An 18,550-nucleotide genomic window follows, 5' to 3' on the forward strand; every position below is an offset into this window, starting at 1 on the left:
GTGTGTGTGTGTGTGTGTGTGTGTGTGCGCGCACAAACTCAACCTAAAAAAGTGTGTTGTAAGAAAGTGGATCATGCATTTCTTCCCATCAGTTCTCATTTAGCTGGATGAAAGACAATCTGTGTTTCGAGCATTATTGCAAAGGAGAAAAGAATTCCAGGTATCTCATGGGTGATGTTTAGACGGTAGGTATCTAAAATAGTCCAGATACATCTCCTGGGGAGAGAATGCATCACCACGTCAATGGAATGGAATGGAACGGAACAGAATTTGGAAGGGACCTTAGAGGTCTTCTAATCCAACCCCCTGCTCAAGCAGGAGAACCTATACTATCTCAGACAAGTGACTGTCTAGCCTCTTCTTAAAAATCTCCAGTGATGGAGCGCCCACGATTTCTGGAGTTCCACTGGTTAATTGTCCTCACTGTCAGGAAGTTTCTCCTTAATTCCAGGTTGCTTCTCTCTTCGATCAGTTTCCAACCACTGTTTCTCCTCCTTCCCTCTGGTGCTTTGGAGAATAATTTGACCCCCTCCTCTTTGTGGCAGCCCCTCAAATACTGGAACACTGCTATCACATCACCCCTAGTCCTTGTTTTCTCTAGACTAGCCAAACCCAAGTCCTGCAGACGTTCTTCGTATGTTTTAGTCTCACCTTAGTTGCTCTTTTTTGCACCTTTTCCAAAGTCTTTGTCATGTGGTGACCAAAACTGGGTGCAGCATTCCAGGGGTGGCCTTACGGAGGCTTTATAAAGCACCCCCTGCCTCTCAAAGAGGCCAATGCTGCCTCACGGACCCTTCCTGGCCAACCACAGCCCCAGAGGCCCTGGGCCTAGCAGACTAAGAGCCCAGAGAATTTGTCCCCTTCCTCGGGAGTCACTGAGAGACTCACCCAGATCCCTCCACCAGAGCAAGCCCCTTTCAAATCTGTCAGATACACCAGGCTGGAATCCAACTCAGGGCCTATCTATAGGTAACTGTTCAAACAAGAGGGACTTAGGACCAGGGCTTACGGTTGCTGACACTGCAGTACACGATCGTAATTCACATACTTGGCAACCAGCTCACAATTATGATGGTCACACAATCATCATTTGTGACCTTCCCTGTCTGCTTCCAACAATCAAAATAATTGGAGAAGCCAACAAGTTGCCTTTGCCACTTTTTTGCCCACCTGTCTACACTCCATAATGCACCCCTGCCTGCCGCTCTAGGTTGCTGGCCTGCCTCTGGCCACGGTCCTTGCTTAATGACGATGACAAGGACTGCTGGGATTGCCATCTCTGAGCAATGAAGTCATGTGATATCCCACTTTACAATCCGTTGTTCTCCAAGCAAAACTCTAGGCAGCTTAAGTCTCAAATTCTGCTCCCCCCAAAGCCCACCATTGTCTGGTTCCCCCCGCCCCGCCCCCGGTGCCATCCCATCACCCTGTGATTCCACTTAGGGAAGGCAGAACCATTTCAGAGTTCAGGCAAGGATGTCCTCTTCCTGACGTCATCTCCTCCGTCATTACCTAAATTGCACAAAATTACATGGCCCAATTTGGCCCTCGGAGCGTCCGGCCCCCTCCCCCACCCAAAAAAGGCCCCTGGCCTTTGGAAACAAGCAAAGAGCCCTTTTTCATCCCCCCCCCCCCGGTGCCTCAGCTGCAGCCTCGCCGACACCGAGCAGAAGCAGGAGACCTTCCATCCGCGAGACCCCGACCCAACTCCCAGGCTCTGAAAGGTATACAGAGAAGCCCCTTCACAAATCATGCATAAAGGAACCCCTTCCCCACAACTGAGAGACCAAAACAGAGGGTGGCCAACAATGCATTTGGTTTGTTTTTGTTTTTCATTTCATTTCATGTGAATTTATATTCTAGGGGGCAAAGGGACCTGTGCCTTAAGTTTATGTGAAACCTACATGCTGCACTTAACACTGAAAAAAGGTATTATTTTTTACTAGTCCCATGAATTTTATCCCAAGAGATCAGTGAAATTTTTGAACCGTGAAACCAAGAGTTGGCCACACTTTTCCCACAATGGCACGTTCAGACTCTCATATTAAACCAAATTATCCTGGCACCGCTTAATTTTGGGGAATTCTGGGTTGGAAACTGACCAAAAGAGAGAAGCAACCTGGAATTAAGGAGAAAGTTCCTAACAGTGAGGACAACTAACCAAGTTGCCTCCAGAAATCGTGGGCTTTTTAAGGTTTTTAAGAAGAGGCCGGACAGCCACTTGTCTGAGATGGTATAGGCTCTCCTGCTTGAGCGGGGGGCTGGACTAGAAGACCTCCATGGTCCCTTCCAGCTCTATTCTACATGAGAATGCTGAAATTTGTTAGTTTTCAGAATCCCCTGCTTGAGCTCTGCAGTGAGATTTAAAGCCCTTTTTAATCTGCAATGGGGCAGCCAGGGGCTCACGAGACAAGCCTGAGAAGCCTCTGAAGAAAACGGCAATTCTAAACTTCCTTTGGGCTTACCAAGGGTTAAATAAAAAGATGGATTTTCAGAGGAATTTCCTGACTTGAGCCATGGAGACAGGCCCACCCGTTGGGGCAGCTTAATAGACAGATTCCTGCACCGAACCGACTGACCCGTAAGGGCCATCTGAATCCCCAAATTCTGTGTTCTTCATTCCACAAATCCAAATATGGATGCACAGACAAAAGCTGAGTTTTCAGCCCAACTTTTCTCAGTCTCCTGCCAAGCAGGACCCATTGCACATCTTGAGGGCATCAGGCTGGGAGAGGCTGGCCAGTGCCACGTGCACAGCTGCTGGCTTTGAGATGTGATGCTAAGCAAGGAAAGCTGTCACATCAGTGTGGGGCGAGCCCTCCAAGACAGCAAGCAGCTCCAAAGCTGACCCCCACGAGGCCTCCCCAGCCCCTCCGGCCACCAACCCAGTCAGCGCTACCTAGACTCTGCAAGGACTTGAGTCCCGCTTGTGCCTGGATGTGCAGCTCCTCCAGATGTTGGGGGCGGCTGCTGGGGAAGAACACGTTGTCCGGCTGGTCTTCTACAGCCTTGTACTGGACGTTCAGCCGCTTCTGCTCTTTCTCCGCCTGGGCAGCAGCACCTGGAAACACAGAGGGGAAGAAGAGACCTCAGACTGAGCAGGCAAATGAGGACCCATTTCTCCCCCCCACACACACACACACACACACACACAGCAGCAGCAGCAAATAGAAGGCAGAAAAGCTTCAGAGCCTTTCCTGATCTGGGCAGGCAGCAGCTCTGCACGGTGGCAGGAGGGAAGGTCCTTCCCACCAAGGGCTGCCCAATTTTTGGCAGGTGAAGCCTACGAAAACCCCTCCTAGGCCGAGGAACGGCCCAATTCTCTTAGGAAGAGCCCTCTACTTTCACTCAGGGAGCATCACCAGGCAGTTGTTAAACCAGGACTCACAGCCACCGTTGACAAGGCAAGGGACACGTCCTGTTATTAACCGTGAGGCAATCATCTTCCTCACGTCGGTGTCTTCCAGATGTGGTAGTCTGCACTAAGTGCCATTATTATGATCCAACATCTCTGGAGATACAACTGGGCAGGGCTGGTCTGTACGGTGGTTCACAAAGGCTGTCCTAATCTTTATACTGTCACCAGTTCACAGAAATCAACGACTACCAGATTGTAATTATTGTGGATCCTACCAACTGTAAGAAGGGGGCTTACAGCAGTATTGAATTATGCAGCATAAGCTTTACAACGCCACCCAAAAGAATTTTTGTCAAATCGAGCAAGGCTTATGTTGCACAAGAATAGGCTCTTAATACAGCTGGACTTGTTTTTCATAGATTTATTGTGCTTCATTTCTGTCCATCTAGGACAGTGATGGCAAACCTTTTAGAGACCGAGTGCCCAAACCGCAACCCAAAACCCAGTTATTTATTGCAAAGTGCCAGGGCCGCATCAGCATTGTGGTGCCCTCAGAGGGGGGGGTGGGGGTGCCTGTGGTAGTCATGGCAGACTGGGTGGGCATGGCTAGGGTGGGCGTGGCCACCTCGATGTGGCTTATTGGGGGGGATGCCTGTGAGGGCCGGGCAGGGTTGGGGAGATCCAGGGGATCTCTGGTGGGTGGGGGTAAGGAGGCTCGTCCTGCGGGGTGAGACGGGGCAGGGCAAAGGTTCCATTGTCACAGGGTAAGGCGAGGCAGGGGCTGGGGCAGCTGCTGCCTGACACCATCAGTCCCCACAAACAGAGGCCAGCAAGCACATGGGGGCCGACGGTGTCCGTGAGCAGCCACAGTCTGCCGGCTTCTCGACCGGTGCACTCTGGGGCTCCGCAGCCAATACCGGGCCAGCCCTCCAGCAGCAGACGGAGTAGGGGAGGGGGGAGGCACGTGATGCAGACCGCCGGATGCGCCTACTCCATCCCATCTGTTTTTGCTTGCAGTTGGAGAGCAGGTCGCTGCTGGTCATCTCCTCAGCCCCCTCGCAGATCTTGCCCTTGGCCCACACATGGAGCCTGTTCCCCTCGCACACCCGACACACCTTGACCCCGCCTCAGGCCGCTGCCGCCAGCAGCTCGCACAGGTCCATTAGGCCGTCGCCACCACCTGGTGCGGCAGCCCCACCCAGCACAAAGGTGAAGCGGCTGGCTAGCAAACTCAAGAAGAGATGATAGAGCATGCCCACACCCAGCAAGCCAAAGGCCACCCTGAGCAGGGAAACCGGATCCCCATCGACACCACGTGCCCCCAGTCCCAGCTAGGACTGCATGCCTCCCCCTCACCTCTGCTGGGCCTGGGCGGCCATGATGCCGATGGAGATCTGGCTTTCCCCGCTTGGGGTGGCCTTTTGCCTGCTGGCCCTGGGCGTGCTCGACCACCTCTACGTGGAGCTTCCTAGCCAAACGCTTTGCCTCCTTCATGCTGGGCAGGCTTGCGGCTCTGGGTGGCAACCTAATGGACCTGCGCGAGCTGCTGGTGGGCGCGGTAGGTACCAAGGTGCGCGAGGGAATGCACTCCACCCGCAGGCCAAGGGCAAGACCCTTGAGGGGGCTGAGGAGATGGGACGGAGTAGGCGTGTCCGGCAGTCCACATCACGTGCTCCAACTCCATGTGCCGCCGGTGCCGCTGCAGTGCTGCTGCTGGAGGGCCAGCCGGTATTCACAGCAGGCTACGCAGCTCCTGCTGCCGGATGCTGTTGGCCCCGTGCGCTCATGGGTGGAGTGCATTCCCCTCGCGCACCTCAGTACCTACCATGGCCACCAGCCGCTCGCACAGGCAAAAGGACACCCCAAGCAGGAAAAGCCAGAAATGGGGAGGGGAAGCACACAATCCTAGCTGGGACTGGGAGGGAAAGGCGCCAATGGGGATTCGGGGTGGCCTTTGGCTTGCTGGGCATGCTCACCACCTCTACTTGAGCTTGCCAGCCAGCCACTTCGCCTCCTTTGTGCTGGGCGGGGCTGCCGCTCCAGATGGCAGCCTAATGGACCTGCGCTAGCTGCTGGCGGCGGTGGCACGCATGCCCACAGAGATGACTCTAAGTGCCGCCTCTGACTCGCATGCCATAGGTTTGCCACCACTGATCTAGGAGTGTTTCTCAACCTTGGCAATGTTACAATGTGTGGACTTCAACTCCCAGAATTCTCCAGCTAACGTGCATGGACGCCAACCTGAGAATCCCTAGTACAAAGGCCCCCAACCTTTTGGGCACCAGGGATCGTTCCGTGGAGAGAACCCTAGTATATCTGGGAGCTGAAGTCCACATAGTGTATGCTGGCTGGGGAATTCTGGGAGTTGAAGTCCATGAAACTTTAAGTTGCAGTTGCTGAGGTTGGGAAGTGCTGTTCTAGCCTGAGACGCCAAGTGAGCAGAGGTCTCCCAACCAGCCGCCCCCCTTTAGGAGAACAAGCCCCAAACCAGGACCGTCCCCTGCCTCACTTCAAAGCCCCCCTTCTCGTTCCCTTCCACCCTTCAGCGACAAGCTTAGGCTGTTCCCATTCAAAGCCTACATTTTTAAACTCTGTGCAAGGAAGAGGTGAAAGTGCCCAGGGCAGAATCACATGACTGATACCACAACTATTGCAGCACCTGGCACACACTAACCTGGCAATCCAGCTTAAAGGGCAGCACTTTTTTTATTGTGGATTTATCAATCACAGAACTCAGCCACTCCCAAAACAGAAAGGGGGGGGAATAGTGTGGGGGCAGAAGGCGAGTCTGAGCAAAATCGGGTCCGTTTTACTTGCACGGCTTCACTTTCAAACAGAAAACACTGGCTCCAACGTCAATCATTGGCCGAGACTGCCACACCATCCAGGCAGGATTTCATTGGGGAGTTTTTCCTGGCAATGCTGAAGACTGAAATGGGCACTTGGTAGTTGAAGCCACACAGCACACTCACTCTGGTTACTGAGATAATATATTCTCCAGACCTACACCGTACATTAATCCTAACCTAATCAAACGAGTAAGCCTCACGCAACTTGCCAAGCTACGAAAGGCCGGTGTTAAAACTTAGCCTAAATCAGGGCGCTCGACCTTTAACTCGGCTGAGCAGCCCAAATTCTGAGCACCAGCATTGCTCTCCCACCAGTGCTTGAGCTGTGGACAGGCTCACTTCTAGCACAGTAAGGTGACCGTGTCCACCCTCTCGATTTGGGCCCGGCACAAGCCATCGACTGCCCAGCCGCTCGGCTGTTTATTTAGGCCATTTCTTCCGGCGGGATCTAGAGATATAAATGCATCACTTTGTCCCAGGCCTAAATATTCAGAGGCCACTCTGGATGGGGCCCTAACATATAAGCAGCACTGTAGCAAGCTGAAGGTCAGTGGACGATGGAACATCCTCAGGAAATTAACTGCCTCTACCTGGGTTTCCAAACCAGGAGTCTTTATGGCGACAGCTCTAGCTCTTTGCTCCTCGGCAGGCAAATACGCCCGCCCGGTCTGGTATAAATCAGCTGGGAAAGTACACGTTGCCCTGAATGAAGCTAGCAGAATTATTACCAGATGCCTTAAACCTTCCCCTCCAGATAAGATCTACCACCTAGCCGGCATTGCACTGCCTGCTGTTTGCTGAGAAGCAGCAGCATACAGAAAGCCTCCAGTCCTCAATATTTAGACAAGGCCCTCTCTACGGCCTACAGCCAGCTCAGCAGAGAATAAAATCCAGGAAAAGCTCCTTTAGTTCGACAGAAGACTTGGAAGACTTGGAAGCAGAGAGAGAGGACCTGTGGAAAGCTACAAAGAGCCAACAATGGATGGAACCAATGGAGCAGCCGGCAGCCGGGTCTGACCAAATCTGGCAAGTATGGAAAATCTGGGAAGTATGGAAATCACTGACCAGACTGCGCATGGGAACGACAGACCCAGAGACACCCTGAACAAATGGGGCTATCCGGTGGCTTGTGCTCTTTGCATTGTGGTGACATGCAGACCACGACACATACGTATATCTGCCTTTTGTATCCTGATCTGTGTACGCTTGAGGACCTCATGGCAGCACGGCAGGACACAATTAATGTTGCTAGTTTCTGGGCAAGATCTGCTTAATTAGTACATATTTTAATCTTGTATTTTACATTTTAAATTTTATGTCATGTACTATGCCTTATTTTAATTGTGATGCTTCTGACACAAACAAGCAAACAATGCACCACTTAGTGAAGTCGAGACTATGGCTGATCTACTGACTCCACAGCTGGAGGCACCTCTAAAAATAAAGCAGAGATGAACCGCTGACACTGTGCAAGGCAGAAAGCAGCAGCCCCCCCCCCCGTTCCCCCCCAGGGAAGATGGGTCTGGCTATATAAATTATTACATAATACATAAATCTGTATCTGATCTGTAGCGGGAGGTGGTTGATGTCCTTTGTTTATCAAGATCCGAATTAGCTTTTCCTTTCATGAAAGCACAGGCAAGCAGTGTTTTGATTGCGCATCCCCTCCCTGAAATTGTTTCCGTTTCTATACTATTTTCTATGCCTCTTTTCTTGCAAAAAAAATAAAATAAAAATCAAATTTGATACTACAATGCTAACAGTATTTATGTATGCATATTTTTTGTGACTCGCTGGAGGGGAGCCAAAAACCAGACCTGCGCTACCCCAGCATCTGCACAAGACCAATCAGTCCAATTTACGTTGCGCAAATTGGGCTGCCCGCTCAAGGGTCCAAAATAAAGACTAGACGGAAAGAGACCCAAAGGAGAAGAGTCCCTGTGTGAAACAACCCCTTTTCGCCCTGTGCCATCACACGCCCAGCCCTCCCAGGAATCGGCAGACCGTCTTTGCCACCCACCTAGCTCTTAATAGCTGTTTGGATGTTATTTAAAAAGACAACCTCCTTCTTAATCTGATCTTTGAGGAGCGCTTAGACAATTGATCACCTTGTCTGGGCTGAGATTTCACAAACCTCTCATCATCTTCCCTGGAGTTGATGACAAGGCTGGAGCTTAAAGCTGGGTGTTGGCTGTGCCATGGAAAAGTAGACGGGGACCATCCTTGTAGTTGCTGTTGTTTAGTCTTGTGTCCGATTCCTCGCAACCCCTTGGACCAAGGCAGGCCATGCCCCCCCTCCCCCGCCTCCCAGAACAACCAATCATGGCTTTGCAAAGAGGTCCTGAGGTCTGGCAATTCTGGGGGCAAAGGCAATGAAGGACACGGACAAACGGCAGGTCCCCGACCAGCATGACCTGCTCTGACCCCAAGCCCCAAAGGGGGTCTCTGAGGCCGGTCCTCCCGCTGTTCAGCCGGAGGGGCCAAAGTTCAAATCTCAGGTCTTCTCCCTGGGTAAGTCTGGGCCCCCAGGCGAGGGCTCAGCCTCTGGCAGGGCAGGGGTCCCCCGCCTGCAGCCATCTGACTAGCCCTCATTTGATGTTCTGGGGGAAGACTTATGATCGGTCCTCGCACTTATCCCCATGGTAACGTGATCAAAGTTTGCCCATTGAGCAACCAGCACGTATTTATGATGGTTGCAGCATCCCAGGATCAGGTGATCAGCATTTGTGACCTTCCCAGGCAGCTTCTGACAAGCCAAGTCAATGGGGGAAGCCTGATTCACTTAGCGACCACATGATTCACTTAACAACTGCAGTGATTCACTTAACAGCCGTAGCAAAAGGGTCGTAACATTGGGTGCGACTGCCTTACTTGCTTAGTAATGGAAACGCTAGCCCCAGTCGCGGTTGTAACTTGAGGACTACCTATATAAGGTTGAGTGCTTCTGAACCAGAGCATGGAAAAGCGGCTCCACAGTCCTGTTCGTGCGAACACTTGCAAGGCTAGCAAGGGAGACAACTGAAGTGTCTTGAGGACGAGAGCATCAACTGTAAAGCCCATAAATTGTGCACTTCTTGGGCTGCGTCTGTTTGTGTGCCTTTTCCCTAAAAGAAAGTTAGATTTAGATGGCAGCTGCCACCAAGAACTGTTTGCAGCAGCCATAATGTGGATGAAAACGGGAGATCAGTACAATCCTGCCTGTCTGAACTCCAGGAGTGACAGGAAGGCCGTCTCTCCCCCCACCCCACTGAAGGTGCTGACTTGGCATTTACTTGCTCTCCTCTTCCCTCTCTACAATCTGGTTCTCCTTTTACAAAATCAATATTGATGGAGCCTCCCTTCCTGAGCATCCTTGCTCCTTTCTCCTCCTTCCTAGGATGAAACAGCCAGAAGCCAAGCAGAGCAAGCAAGCCTCCCCCGCCCCCGCCCTCCTTCTGCCTCCGGAAGTCAAGGCAATTTGGGCATCAGAGGGACTCTCCTCCTTCACAGAAGACAAAACAGCATTTTGGGTATAGAATTTAACTTTGCAATTATTCAGCCTCTTTCAACCTGGAACTCTTCAGATGGATTAGACCACAATTCACATCACCCGCAGGCACTTGGTACAAACCGCAGTCATCTGAAAATGACAAAGGATGCATCACAGTGTGATGATGCAATGCCACCCTTGGTACTTAATATCCTACTTGGACACAAGTAGATACATGTGTTTTGCAAGGCTGCAATTCACGCCATGTCCTGCCTCCCTGCCCGCCCCCAGTTGGGTGGCCCCCAATGACGGGAGTTGTGTTCTCCGGTTTGGCACTGCGGCTTCAGCCAAGGCATCAATCCTTGGAAGGCGGCAATCAGATAGCAAAAGGTGGCTGTGCTCTTTCTGACTGCAAGTTCTCAGGGGTTCCCACCTAGGGAATCGCATCCCAGCCGTGGGCAGCACCCGGGCACCACCCCTTGGACCACTGCAACCAGTCTGCGTTGGCAACCTTTGGACCCAACTGGGTCTTCACCTAGTCCAGCACCCAGTGGAAAGTCTGCTAGGATCAGCCCCTCCCTGGCTAATTTTGAAGTCCATGCAGGTTCCTCTCAGGCCCAACTCAGGGTTCCAGTTACCACAACACTGAAGTCCATCTGGCACTGCCTGGAGAAGTCCACTCTTGTCCATCCTTCTGTTATTTTGAGAAGGGCTCCTTGTGAAATTCATGGGACCTGGATCTTAACGCAATGTGCTCCCCGCCTGCCCAACCATTAGGACCCCCTTCTCATATGATTTGTTATTGGTCTTATTTCATCAGGCATCCACCTCTATTTGAATGCTGGCGCGGCTTCTTTTATCTATTTTATTCATTTTATACATTTTTGTTTTTTCATAGTCATGTATAATCTCAGAATTACATGACTGGGGCAGTTAACAAACATGTTAAATAAAACCTTTTTTCTTCATACTTCTTTCAATACATAAATGCATGGAGCTATATTTAACTAATTATGGAATGAAAAACTACAATTAACTACGTCTTTAAGGATGGTGTGGCACTGACTACTGAAGCAACTTATTAAGGGAACTGAGCTGACTGTGCGAGTTCTGCATGCTTGGATGTCTAAAATAGTATCTTATATCTTAAAAGTAAATCCGACACAGAATTTAACTGTATTTGCAAAACTTCTCCAGGTTACAGTTTCATATATGGATTTATATCACGTCCAAAATTTTGGTTACACTTTATGTACATTTTAATGTGTACATAAATATCGTCTATGTTCTACATTTTAATATTTCAAATTTATAAGATTTTAAAAATCAAGAGTAACTTCTAGTACTATTAATAGAATGCCTGGCAATTTATAATTATAGTTTACAATCTTATTTTTTACTAAATATTGTTCCTGATATTTAAATTATGTTTAAAAGTTTTACAATGATTTTTTACTTCTTTAAAAACTGCACAATATATTTAGTTACAATCCATTAATGAAATTCTGAAAAACTAAAAAGAATTATGATTAACAATGCTACAACTTTGTGCACCGCAATGTGCAGTAACCCTCACAATTAAAACTAAAAATACTTTTTAGGGACTCAAAAGGTTGCTAACTTGCGAAATGAAAGCACCCAGCTGAGTCTCAAAGGTGCGTTTTCTTTTTCAAAAGGCAACTGGATTTTTTTGGGTTTTTTGCTTGAAGACGCATAGCTTCTCATCATCCAAGAAGCTTCATCGGTTCTATTCTCGTACCCAGCTGAGTACGGCTGACCTTGAAAAGCTCAAGCCACCAAAAATCCCCAGACTTGCAAAGTCATAAAGATCTCAAAGGGCGGCAATGAGAAACCACCGTCGCCGTCATTAAAACTACGATCGTCCGACAAACTATGTTTATGTATCCACAAAATCATTGGGAATCCAGATTAACTGAGAAGCGGTTTTACATCTATCAATCCTCCGTCTCCAATCACAGCAACTTAAAGGTGCTGGACTTCATCTCCCAGAGTTCCCCCAGTAGCAAAGGTGGCAAGGGAACCCCGGGAGCTGAAGTCCACGCATCTTTCAGTCAGGAAGGCGGACACACCCTGCCCGGGCAGCTTCTCCCGGCCCCGCCGAGGGGCTCCCGAAGGGGCCAAAGGCGCCCAAGCGTCTGACCGCAGCCGGCTCCCCGCCATCGGCCCGCCGGAGCTTCTCCCTCCAGAGGCCGGCGCCCACCTCGAGGGCAGCCTCTCCCCGAAGCTCCAGGGCGCCCACTCGGCGCCTGGCCCGGCCTCGGAGGGGCCCGAGAGCGCAGGAGCAGCGCTGGACGGCCGGGCCTTCGCCGACCGAGGAGGGAGCGGGCGGGGGGCGAACCGGGCTCTGCCCCCACCCCAAGGGCGGAAAACGCCCGGCCCATCCCGGCCTCCGGCAAGCCGGGGGGAGCAAGGCCGGGGCTGGAAGAGCCTGGCGGGGGGGGGGAGGGGAAGGGAGCCCCCGCCCCAAGGCCGCCCGCCTCGCCCCGCCCGCCCCGGCCCCGCCCGCCGCCAGAAGGGCGACGATGGGCGGCGGGGCGGGGGCGCTGGAGGAAGGGGGAACGGCGGGAACCCCCGGCCGCCCCCGCGTGTCTGCGTCTCCTTCGGGGGGGCAGAGAAGATCCCAGGGCCCCGAGCAGCCCCCGCCCCCGCCCCGTCGCGCCCCAGCCTCTCACGCGCAGCGCCCCCCCCCCCCCCCGCCGGGCTGCTGCGCCGAAGCGGAGGCGGAGGCGGCCGGCTCACCCTTCTTCTTGAAGAGCGCCAGCAGCGAAGGGAGGTTCCTCCCGAGCAAGACCACCATCCCGCCGCCCCGGCCCGCTCCGGCCGGCGGGAGCGCAAAGCGGCTGCTCCGGCTCGCCTCCTTCTCCTGCTCCCCCCCCCCGCCGCCGCCGCCGCCGCCGCCGCCCTCCCCGGCGGGAGGAGGGGCCAGCCGCACGGGGGGGGGTCGCCGTCCTCGAGGTCAGCGCCGGGACAGCGGGGGGAGGGGCTTCGCACACAGCCCGCCCGGCGCCCGCGGAGCTCCGCTGCGAGCCTCCGCTCGGCCCGGCCGGCGGCCGCGGTGCGGCTGTATGCTGGCGTGTCCCCGCTCCCGGCGGTCGCTGCAGCCCAACCTGCTAATCTCGGTTAGGCTCGTCTTTCCTTTTGGATTAATTGGCGCGGAGAGCCAGGAAATGGGTTACCGGAGGAATCTAGTCGAGCGTGTTGGGGAACATTGCAAACAAAGTCCGTATTAAAATTAAGAGCCGCTTGATTAGTATAAAGGCCAATATCGTCGGATGAGCTGCTTCCCACCAGCCGGTATGTGACCTGCCAATTCAGAGGTGCCAAAAACGGAGCGGCTTCTCCGGTCTTGGACCACCAGGCAGGCAGCCAGCATTAGGCGGCCAAGTTCGCACAACATGCTGAACCTACTAAGAAACCAGAACTACTGTATTCGTATGACAGCTTGTCCCGATACAGATAGTCCTCAACTTACAACCACTTATGTGTTGCACTGAAGAAAGTGACTTACAACCAGTCCTCACATTTATGACCGTTGCAACATCCCCGTGGTTATGTCATCAAAATTTGGATGCTTGGCAACTGACATGTATTTATTTGTTTATATCCCAACTTTATTACTTCTGGGAAACATCTGTTTTAATTTGTACATATTTTAATTTTGTATTTTATATTTTAAATGTTATGTCAGATAGTATGCCTCATTTTAATCGTGATGCTTCTGAGACGAAGAAACAAAAAAATCTTTACACATATGTCATTTGTGACTTTCCTAGCTGGCTTCTGACAAGCAAGGTTAATGGAGGGGGGGAGCCAGATTGACTTAAGGACCAATTATCCACTTGATAATTGTGATTGTGATTCACTTAAGAACCATGGCAAAAAAGATCACGCACTCACAACTGCCTTGCTTAGAAACAAAAATTCTGGTCCCAATTCTGGTCGTAAGTTGAGGATTTAAAGTGATGGGCTGGTTCCCACAACATACTCATCCTAGGTTTGCCTAGCTTAGTTCTACAAATTCGGCCAGAAAGATGGGAGTAAGACGCAGGTCTAACTCTGCCAGCTCTTAAGAAAGCAGCTTTAGGGAGCCGCCCCTCCCAGCGGCCAAAAGGGACCCGGGGGGGCAGGAGGGGACCGCTGGGCCCGGGGGCTCCCCAACAGAAAGGGAGGACGAGCATGCGGGGAGCAGAGCATCCCCCTCTGGCCCCTGCAAGCAAGGGGCTCAGGGCAGGGAGAGGATGTGCACTCAGGGCCAGCAGGGCAAAGGGTGTCGGGTTCTCGGACTCCCCAGACCCAGAGCCCAGGCCGCCCAGCACAGGGAGACGCTCTGGCTGGCCCAAAGGGCCCCGAGCAAGGGAGCAGGCATGGCGGACCCAGGGGGAGATTGATCTCTGAGGAAGATGGCTTCCCCAAATGGATCATTGATCTGCACGTGGGATTTTACTGAAGATCGACAGGACCTTTGGGGTGTTATTTAATCTTGGGGGGAAGGGGGAGGCATGGTGGGTGGGCAGCACCAGCGTGTAGCTCTGGCGGGGCGGTTCTGTGGCTGGATTGGACGAGTCGTCTTTTCTCCTACTGATTTGAGTCAAATTTGGATGCAAAACGGGGACGGTGGGAATGGATGCGGCTCGGAGGAGCTGCCTCTGGACAGCAGGTCTGCAACACCAATGGCTGGGAGGGGGCCCAGAGGACATGGGCTGCTGCTGCCCCTTAATGCTGGTCTGGCAGAATGCAGCAGCAGAATATTTCGTTGGTTTGTATCTTTCATTCAGGGTTACCGGACCACATAGCTAGGACTCCCTCATCCCCAGCACAAGAACCCTGTGAGGTAGGCTGGGCTGAGGAAGGACTGGCCCAAGGGAGCAGCTTCTATGCTACGCAGCTAGAACTGGCTCTCCCCCCACCACCACGGTTCCTGCACCACCCTCTCCTCCGGCCCCCCACAGTCCACATACCCACAGCAGAGCCTGGATAAGATGGACCTTTCCTCCCAAGCAGGGCCCCCCCACCCCCCAGGAGGACCAGTCTTGGGACAAGGCCCAAAGAGGGCTTGGAGGGCAGAAGGAGGGGGGGGGGCTTAAAGCACACAGCTGAAGCTGTCGTCTTGGTGACCCTTTGAGAGCTGAATGCAACGAAATTTCTTTTTAAGGTATGCCGATTAGTGTACATTCAAAGCGGCAATAAACTTATTATTCATTCATTTTCATTTGTTCACTCATTCTTTGACTCCCCCTGCAAACGCACTTTAACTCCCAGAATTCCCCCGCCAGTCACGCTGGCGTCTTAGTGTTGCCTGGTGAAAAACATTAGTGGCTTCCTGCACAGCCAAAGAGCTCACACGCTGGACATCTTATCTTCTGCACATGTGCAGAGTATGTCTTTCTGCAAATGGGTCTCATCCACCAGCAATTAAGAACTGGAATGCTCAATGGCTATGGAGATTCTCAACCATCCAAGTCACGGTTGTCCCAAAAGTGTTTTTTCCCAACGGCAACTGGACTTTCTTGGTGTCTTTCCTTGAGAACATTTCACTTCTCATCCAAGAAGCTTGTTCAGTTCTGACTAAGTGGCAGGGAATGGAATGATCCAGGTGATTCCAAGGATACAGATTAGGCCCCCAAATGGCCTCAACGACTCCCAGAGGGCTAATGACCGACCCTCATAGTGTTAACAGATATAAATCTTCCCATTCCCCACCGGTCAGTTAGACCTGAAGAACCTTATTGGATGAGAAGCAGAACACCAAGAAAGTCCAGTTGCCTTTTGGGGGAAAAGCAGCTTTGCTCAGGCCCTGCGAGATGCATGGCAACAAAACCTTCCATTTACAAAACCTTTTCTGAGTGTTTGCTTCAAAGCTGCCTCCCTCCATCCCCTCCTCCTGATTTCAACTCTGCCTGGCTTCCACCTTCCAATTCAAGGTGCTGCTACCACCTTTGAAGGCTGCAGAGCACATGGCCAGGTCTGCAGACCACCTTTCCCTAAGGACATCTACCTGTCCTACAGGTCAGATCGGGTAGACACCCTCCACATCCCTCCCCCATAAATATTGCTCTCTGATGGGAGTCGGCTTTTTCCCTGGCAGCCCTCGACCCATGGAGGACTCTGCTTCCTGTAGTTTGGCAGGCCGCAGCCCTCCTAGCCTTCCATAAAGCTTTTGATTTTTTCCACTAAATGCTGGGATAACAAACTATGTGACTCGGTTCAAGGTTTTTGTTGTTTTTAATCTGCTTAATTTTATAGTTTTATTATGTTTTTATGTTGTTTTTACATTTTGATTGGGGAGCAGCCCAGAGTTGGTTGCAAAGATGGGTGGTTGTGTTTTAAATCAATAAATAAACTCCATGAGTAGCAGAGTGAGCGCCTGCTACTCGTCCCAGCTTCTGCCAACCTAGCAGTTCGAAAGCATGTAAAAAAAATGCAAGTAGAAAAATAGGGACCACTACGGTGGGAAGGTAACAGCGTTCCGTGCGCCTTTGGCGTCCAGTCATGCCGGCCACATGACCACGGAGACGTCCTTAGACAAGCGCTGGCTCTTCGGCTTTGAAACGGAGATGAGCACCGGCCCCTAGAGTCGGAAACGACTAGCACGCATGTGCGGGGGAACCTTTACCTTTACCTTTTATGAATTTGCCAGCCAACGAAATCCACACACCTTAAAGCTACCCAGGTTGAGAAACGCTGGGCTGATGCATCCTTCCCAGCCGGCTAATATGTTCAACTACAATCTCCATCATCACCCTGCCGTTCTTGAGCTCTGCTTCTGAGAAGCTGGAGAATGGCGATCCAAGACACCCGCAGGTACAACAGTGGGGAGGGATGCTCTTTCAAAGCCTCCAGAGTTGTGGCAACAACAGGCACCAACATCCGCCACATGCTTCTCCCAGGAAGTGTGGTTGCCGTGTCGCCTCCACAAGTCTCATCTCAAGGAAAAGCCATCGGGCCGAGCCCCTGCCACTGCCCAAACTCTCCCACCCGCCTCTAATTGCAGAGCGTCACAGAACTCCTCCTGGCTTGGACCCACAGCAGGATCTGAGCTACCAAGAAAAACAAAAGGTGCCTACAGCAAACCCTGGACAAATGGACTCGGGTGAGGGCACGCCAGGTCCACCACGAGACAAGGAGTGTTTGGGTCAGGGAGGGAGAGGAAAACCCAGGCTGGACTGAACCTCAGCTTCAGAGACCCTCTCTCTCCCCCCCTCTCCCCCTCCCTCTCTCTCTCCCGCTGTTCTTGTGTTTAATATTTTACTGGTACCCTGCCCAGAGTCCCTCTGTGAGGGAGATAGGCAGGTTCAAAATGTGAGAAATGGCTGCTGGGAAAGTGGGGCATGAAACAAATTATCAACTCCACCCCAAAGTCTCTGGTTTGCCATTGTACGTTTCACAGGGCCCAGGCCGGGCTTGCGAAGACTCCCTCTTCAGCCACTGCCCTCAGGTTTGGCTCCCATTAAGCAGGGGAGGTCTCCCCTCTAGTAAAGCCCCCCCCACTGCCTTCTCAGCAAACCCCGGAAAGAGCGGGGGTCCCACTCAGGATCGCCCTTCTACACATCACTGAGGCTCAGAAGGCAGAACTGCTGGGGGGGTGAGGGTTTGAAGGTGGGGAGGGGCACATGGAGCTTACAATGAGCTCTTCCACTGGCTGCTTTAAGGTTATTTAAAGAGAGTGGGAACAATAAGTCGGTGGAACAGCTTCCCTTCCCTGAGTCCTTAGGGAGAAGGGCGGCATATAAATTTAATAAATCCTAATCCTAATCCCTCCAGAAGTTGTGGGTGCTCCATCACGGGAGGTTTTCAAGAAGAGACTGGACAGCCATTTGTCTGAAAGGTGTAGAGCAGACATGTCAAACACAAGGCCCGGGGGCCGGATCCGGCCCGCGAAGTGGTTTCATGCGACCCACGAAGCCATCCTGGAAACAGTGAGGGAACGGCCCCCACTGCCTTGGCCCTGGCCCAGAGACCCTCCTCCTGCCAGAGACCCTCAGATCTGTCCCACTCCTGCCCAGGCCCCCATAGGCACCCTTGATGCCAACGATGTAGAGCTGGCCACGCCCACCCAGTAGGCCATACGCACTCTAGCCACGCCCACCCAGTAGGCCACGCCCACCCTGGCCACACCCACCCAGCCCCCTGAGGGCAACCGCAATGCTGATGCGGCCCTCAATGAAATTGAGTCTGACACCCCTGGTGTAGGGGGTTGGACTAGAAGACCTCCAAGGTCCCTTCGACTCTGTTCTATGATGTGAGAGAAAGTGGTTTGGACAGGAACAAGGTTAGTCACAGAGGAACATAAACTTTTCCCTTCGTTCATTTCCTCGGAGGACTGGAGGAAAAAGCAGCATTTCTCCTTAAACAGTAATATTTTCAGTTGTAGCAAGAGAGAGAGTGTCTGGAAACAAGGCCTTGAGTCCTGTTACTTCCTTACTTCCTCCTTCACCACTCCAAAAACAGAACATGGAGCAACGAAAGGAGGGCTGCACATGGTCCCCTTATTTATTCAATTTAGGTGCAGAATATAGCAAGAAAAATCCTGAGCCAGAAGACACTGGAATTAAAATTCCTGGGAGGAACACTAACAACTCGTCAGACGCAATCAGCCAGTCACTTATGAATAATGAAAACCAGAGATAACTTTATCGTCTGCCACCCAGGTTAGAAGAATCTCCCCAGCATTTGCCTTCCCCTGGAACCGGCCAAGGAGGCGTCATGGATCTGGGTCAAGCAGGTCAACCTCACACTGCTTGTGGCTGTGCAAGGCCTCCAAACCGACTCCTCCTTTCAGCCTAGCCGGCAGTTTCCCAAGACAACTTCAAACAACACTATGTGGGTAGTTGAAAGCTCAATATTTTAAAAAAA

General features: G+C 52.1%; 1 protein-coding gene across 7 annotated transcripts in view; it reads right to left on the reverse strand.

The window, feature by feature from the left end:
• Positions 1 to 18,550, reverse strand: part of NHSL3 (NHS like 3) — a 72,479-nt gene that overhangs the window by 21,097 nt on the left and 32,832 nt on the right. For 4 of the 7 annotated variants that reach the window (XM_081335336.1, XM_081335340.1, XM_081335335.1 and 1 more), the window contains exon 2: positions 2,900 to 3,061. In XM_081335336.1, the coding sequence (XP_081191462.1) occupies positions 2,900 to 3,061 (162 nt within the window). Of the gene's footprint in view, positions 1 to 2,899; positions 3,062 to 8,341; positions 8,469 to 12,436; positions 13,400 to 18,550 lie in introns of those variants that run through there. The other 3 variants (XM_081335339.1, XM_081335338.1, XM_081335341.1) reach the window with 2 other exon arrangements.

Source organism: Vipera berus, assembly GCF_964194415.1.
Source record: "Vipera berus genome assembly, chromosome: 9".
Lineage (NCBI taxonomy): Eukaryota > Metazoa > Chordata > Lepidosauria > Squamata > Viperidae > Vipera > Vipera berus.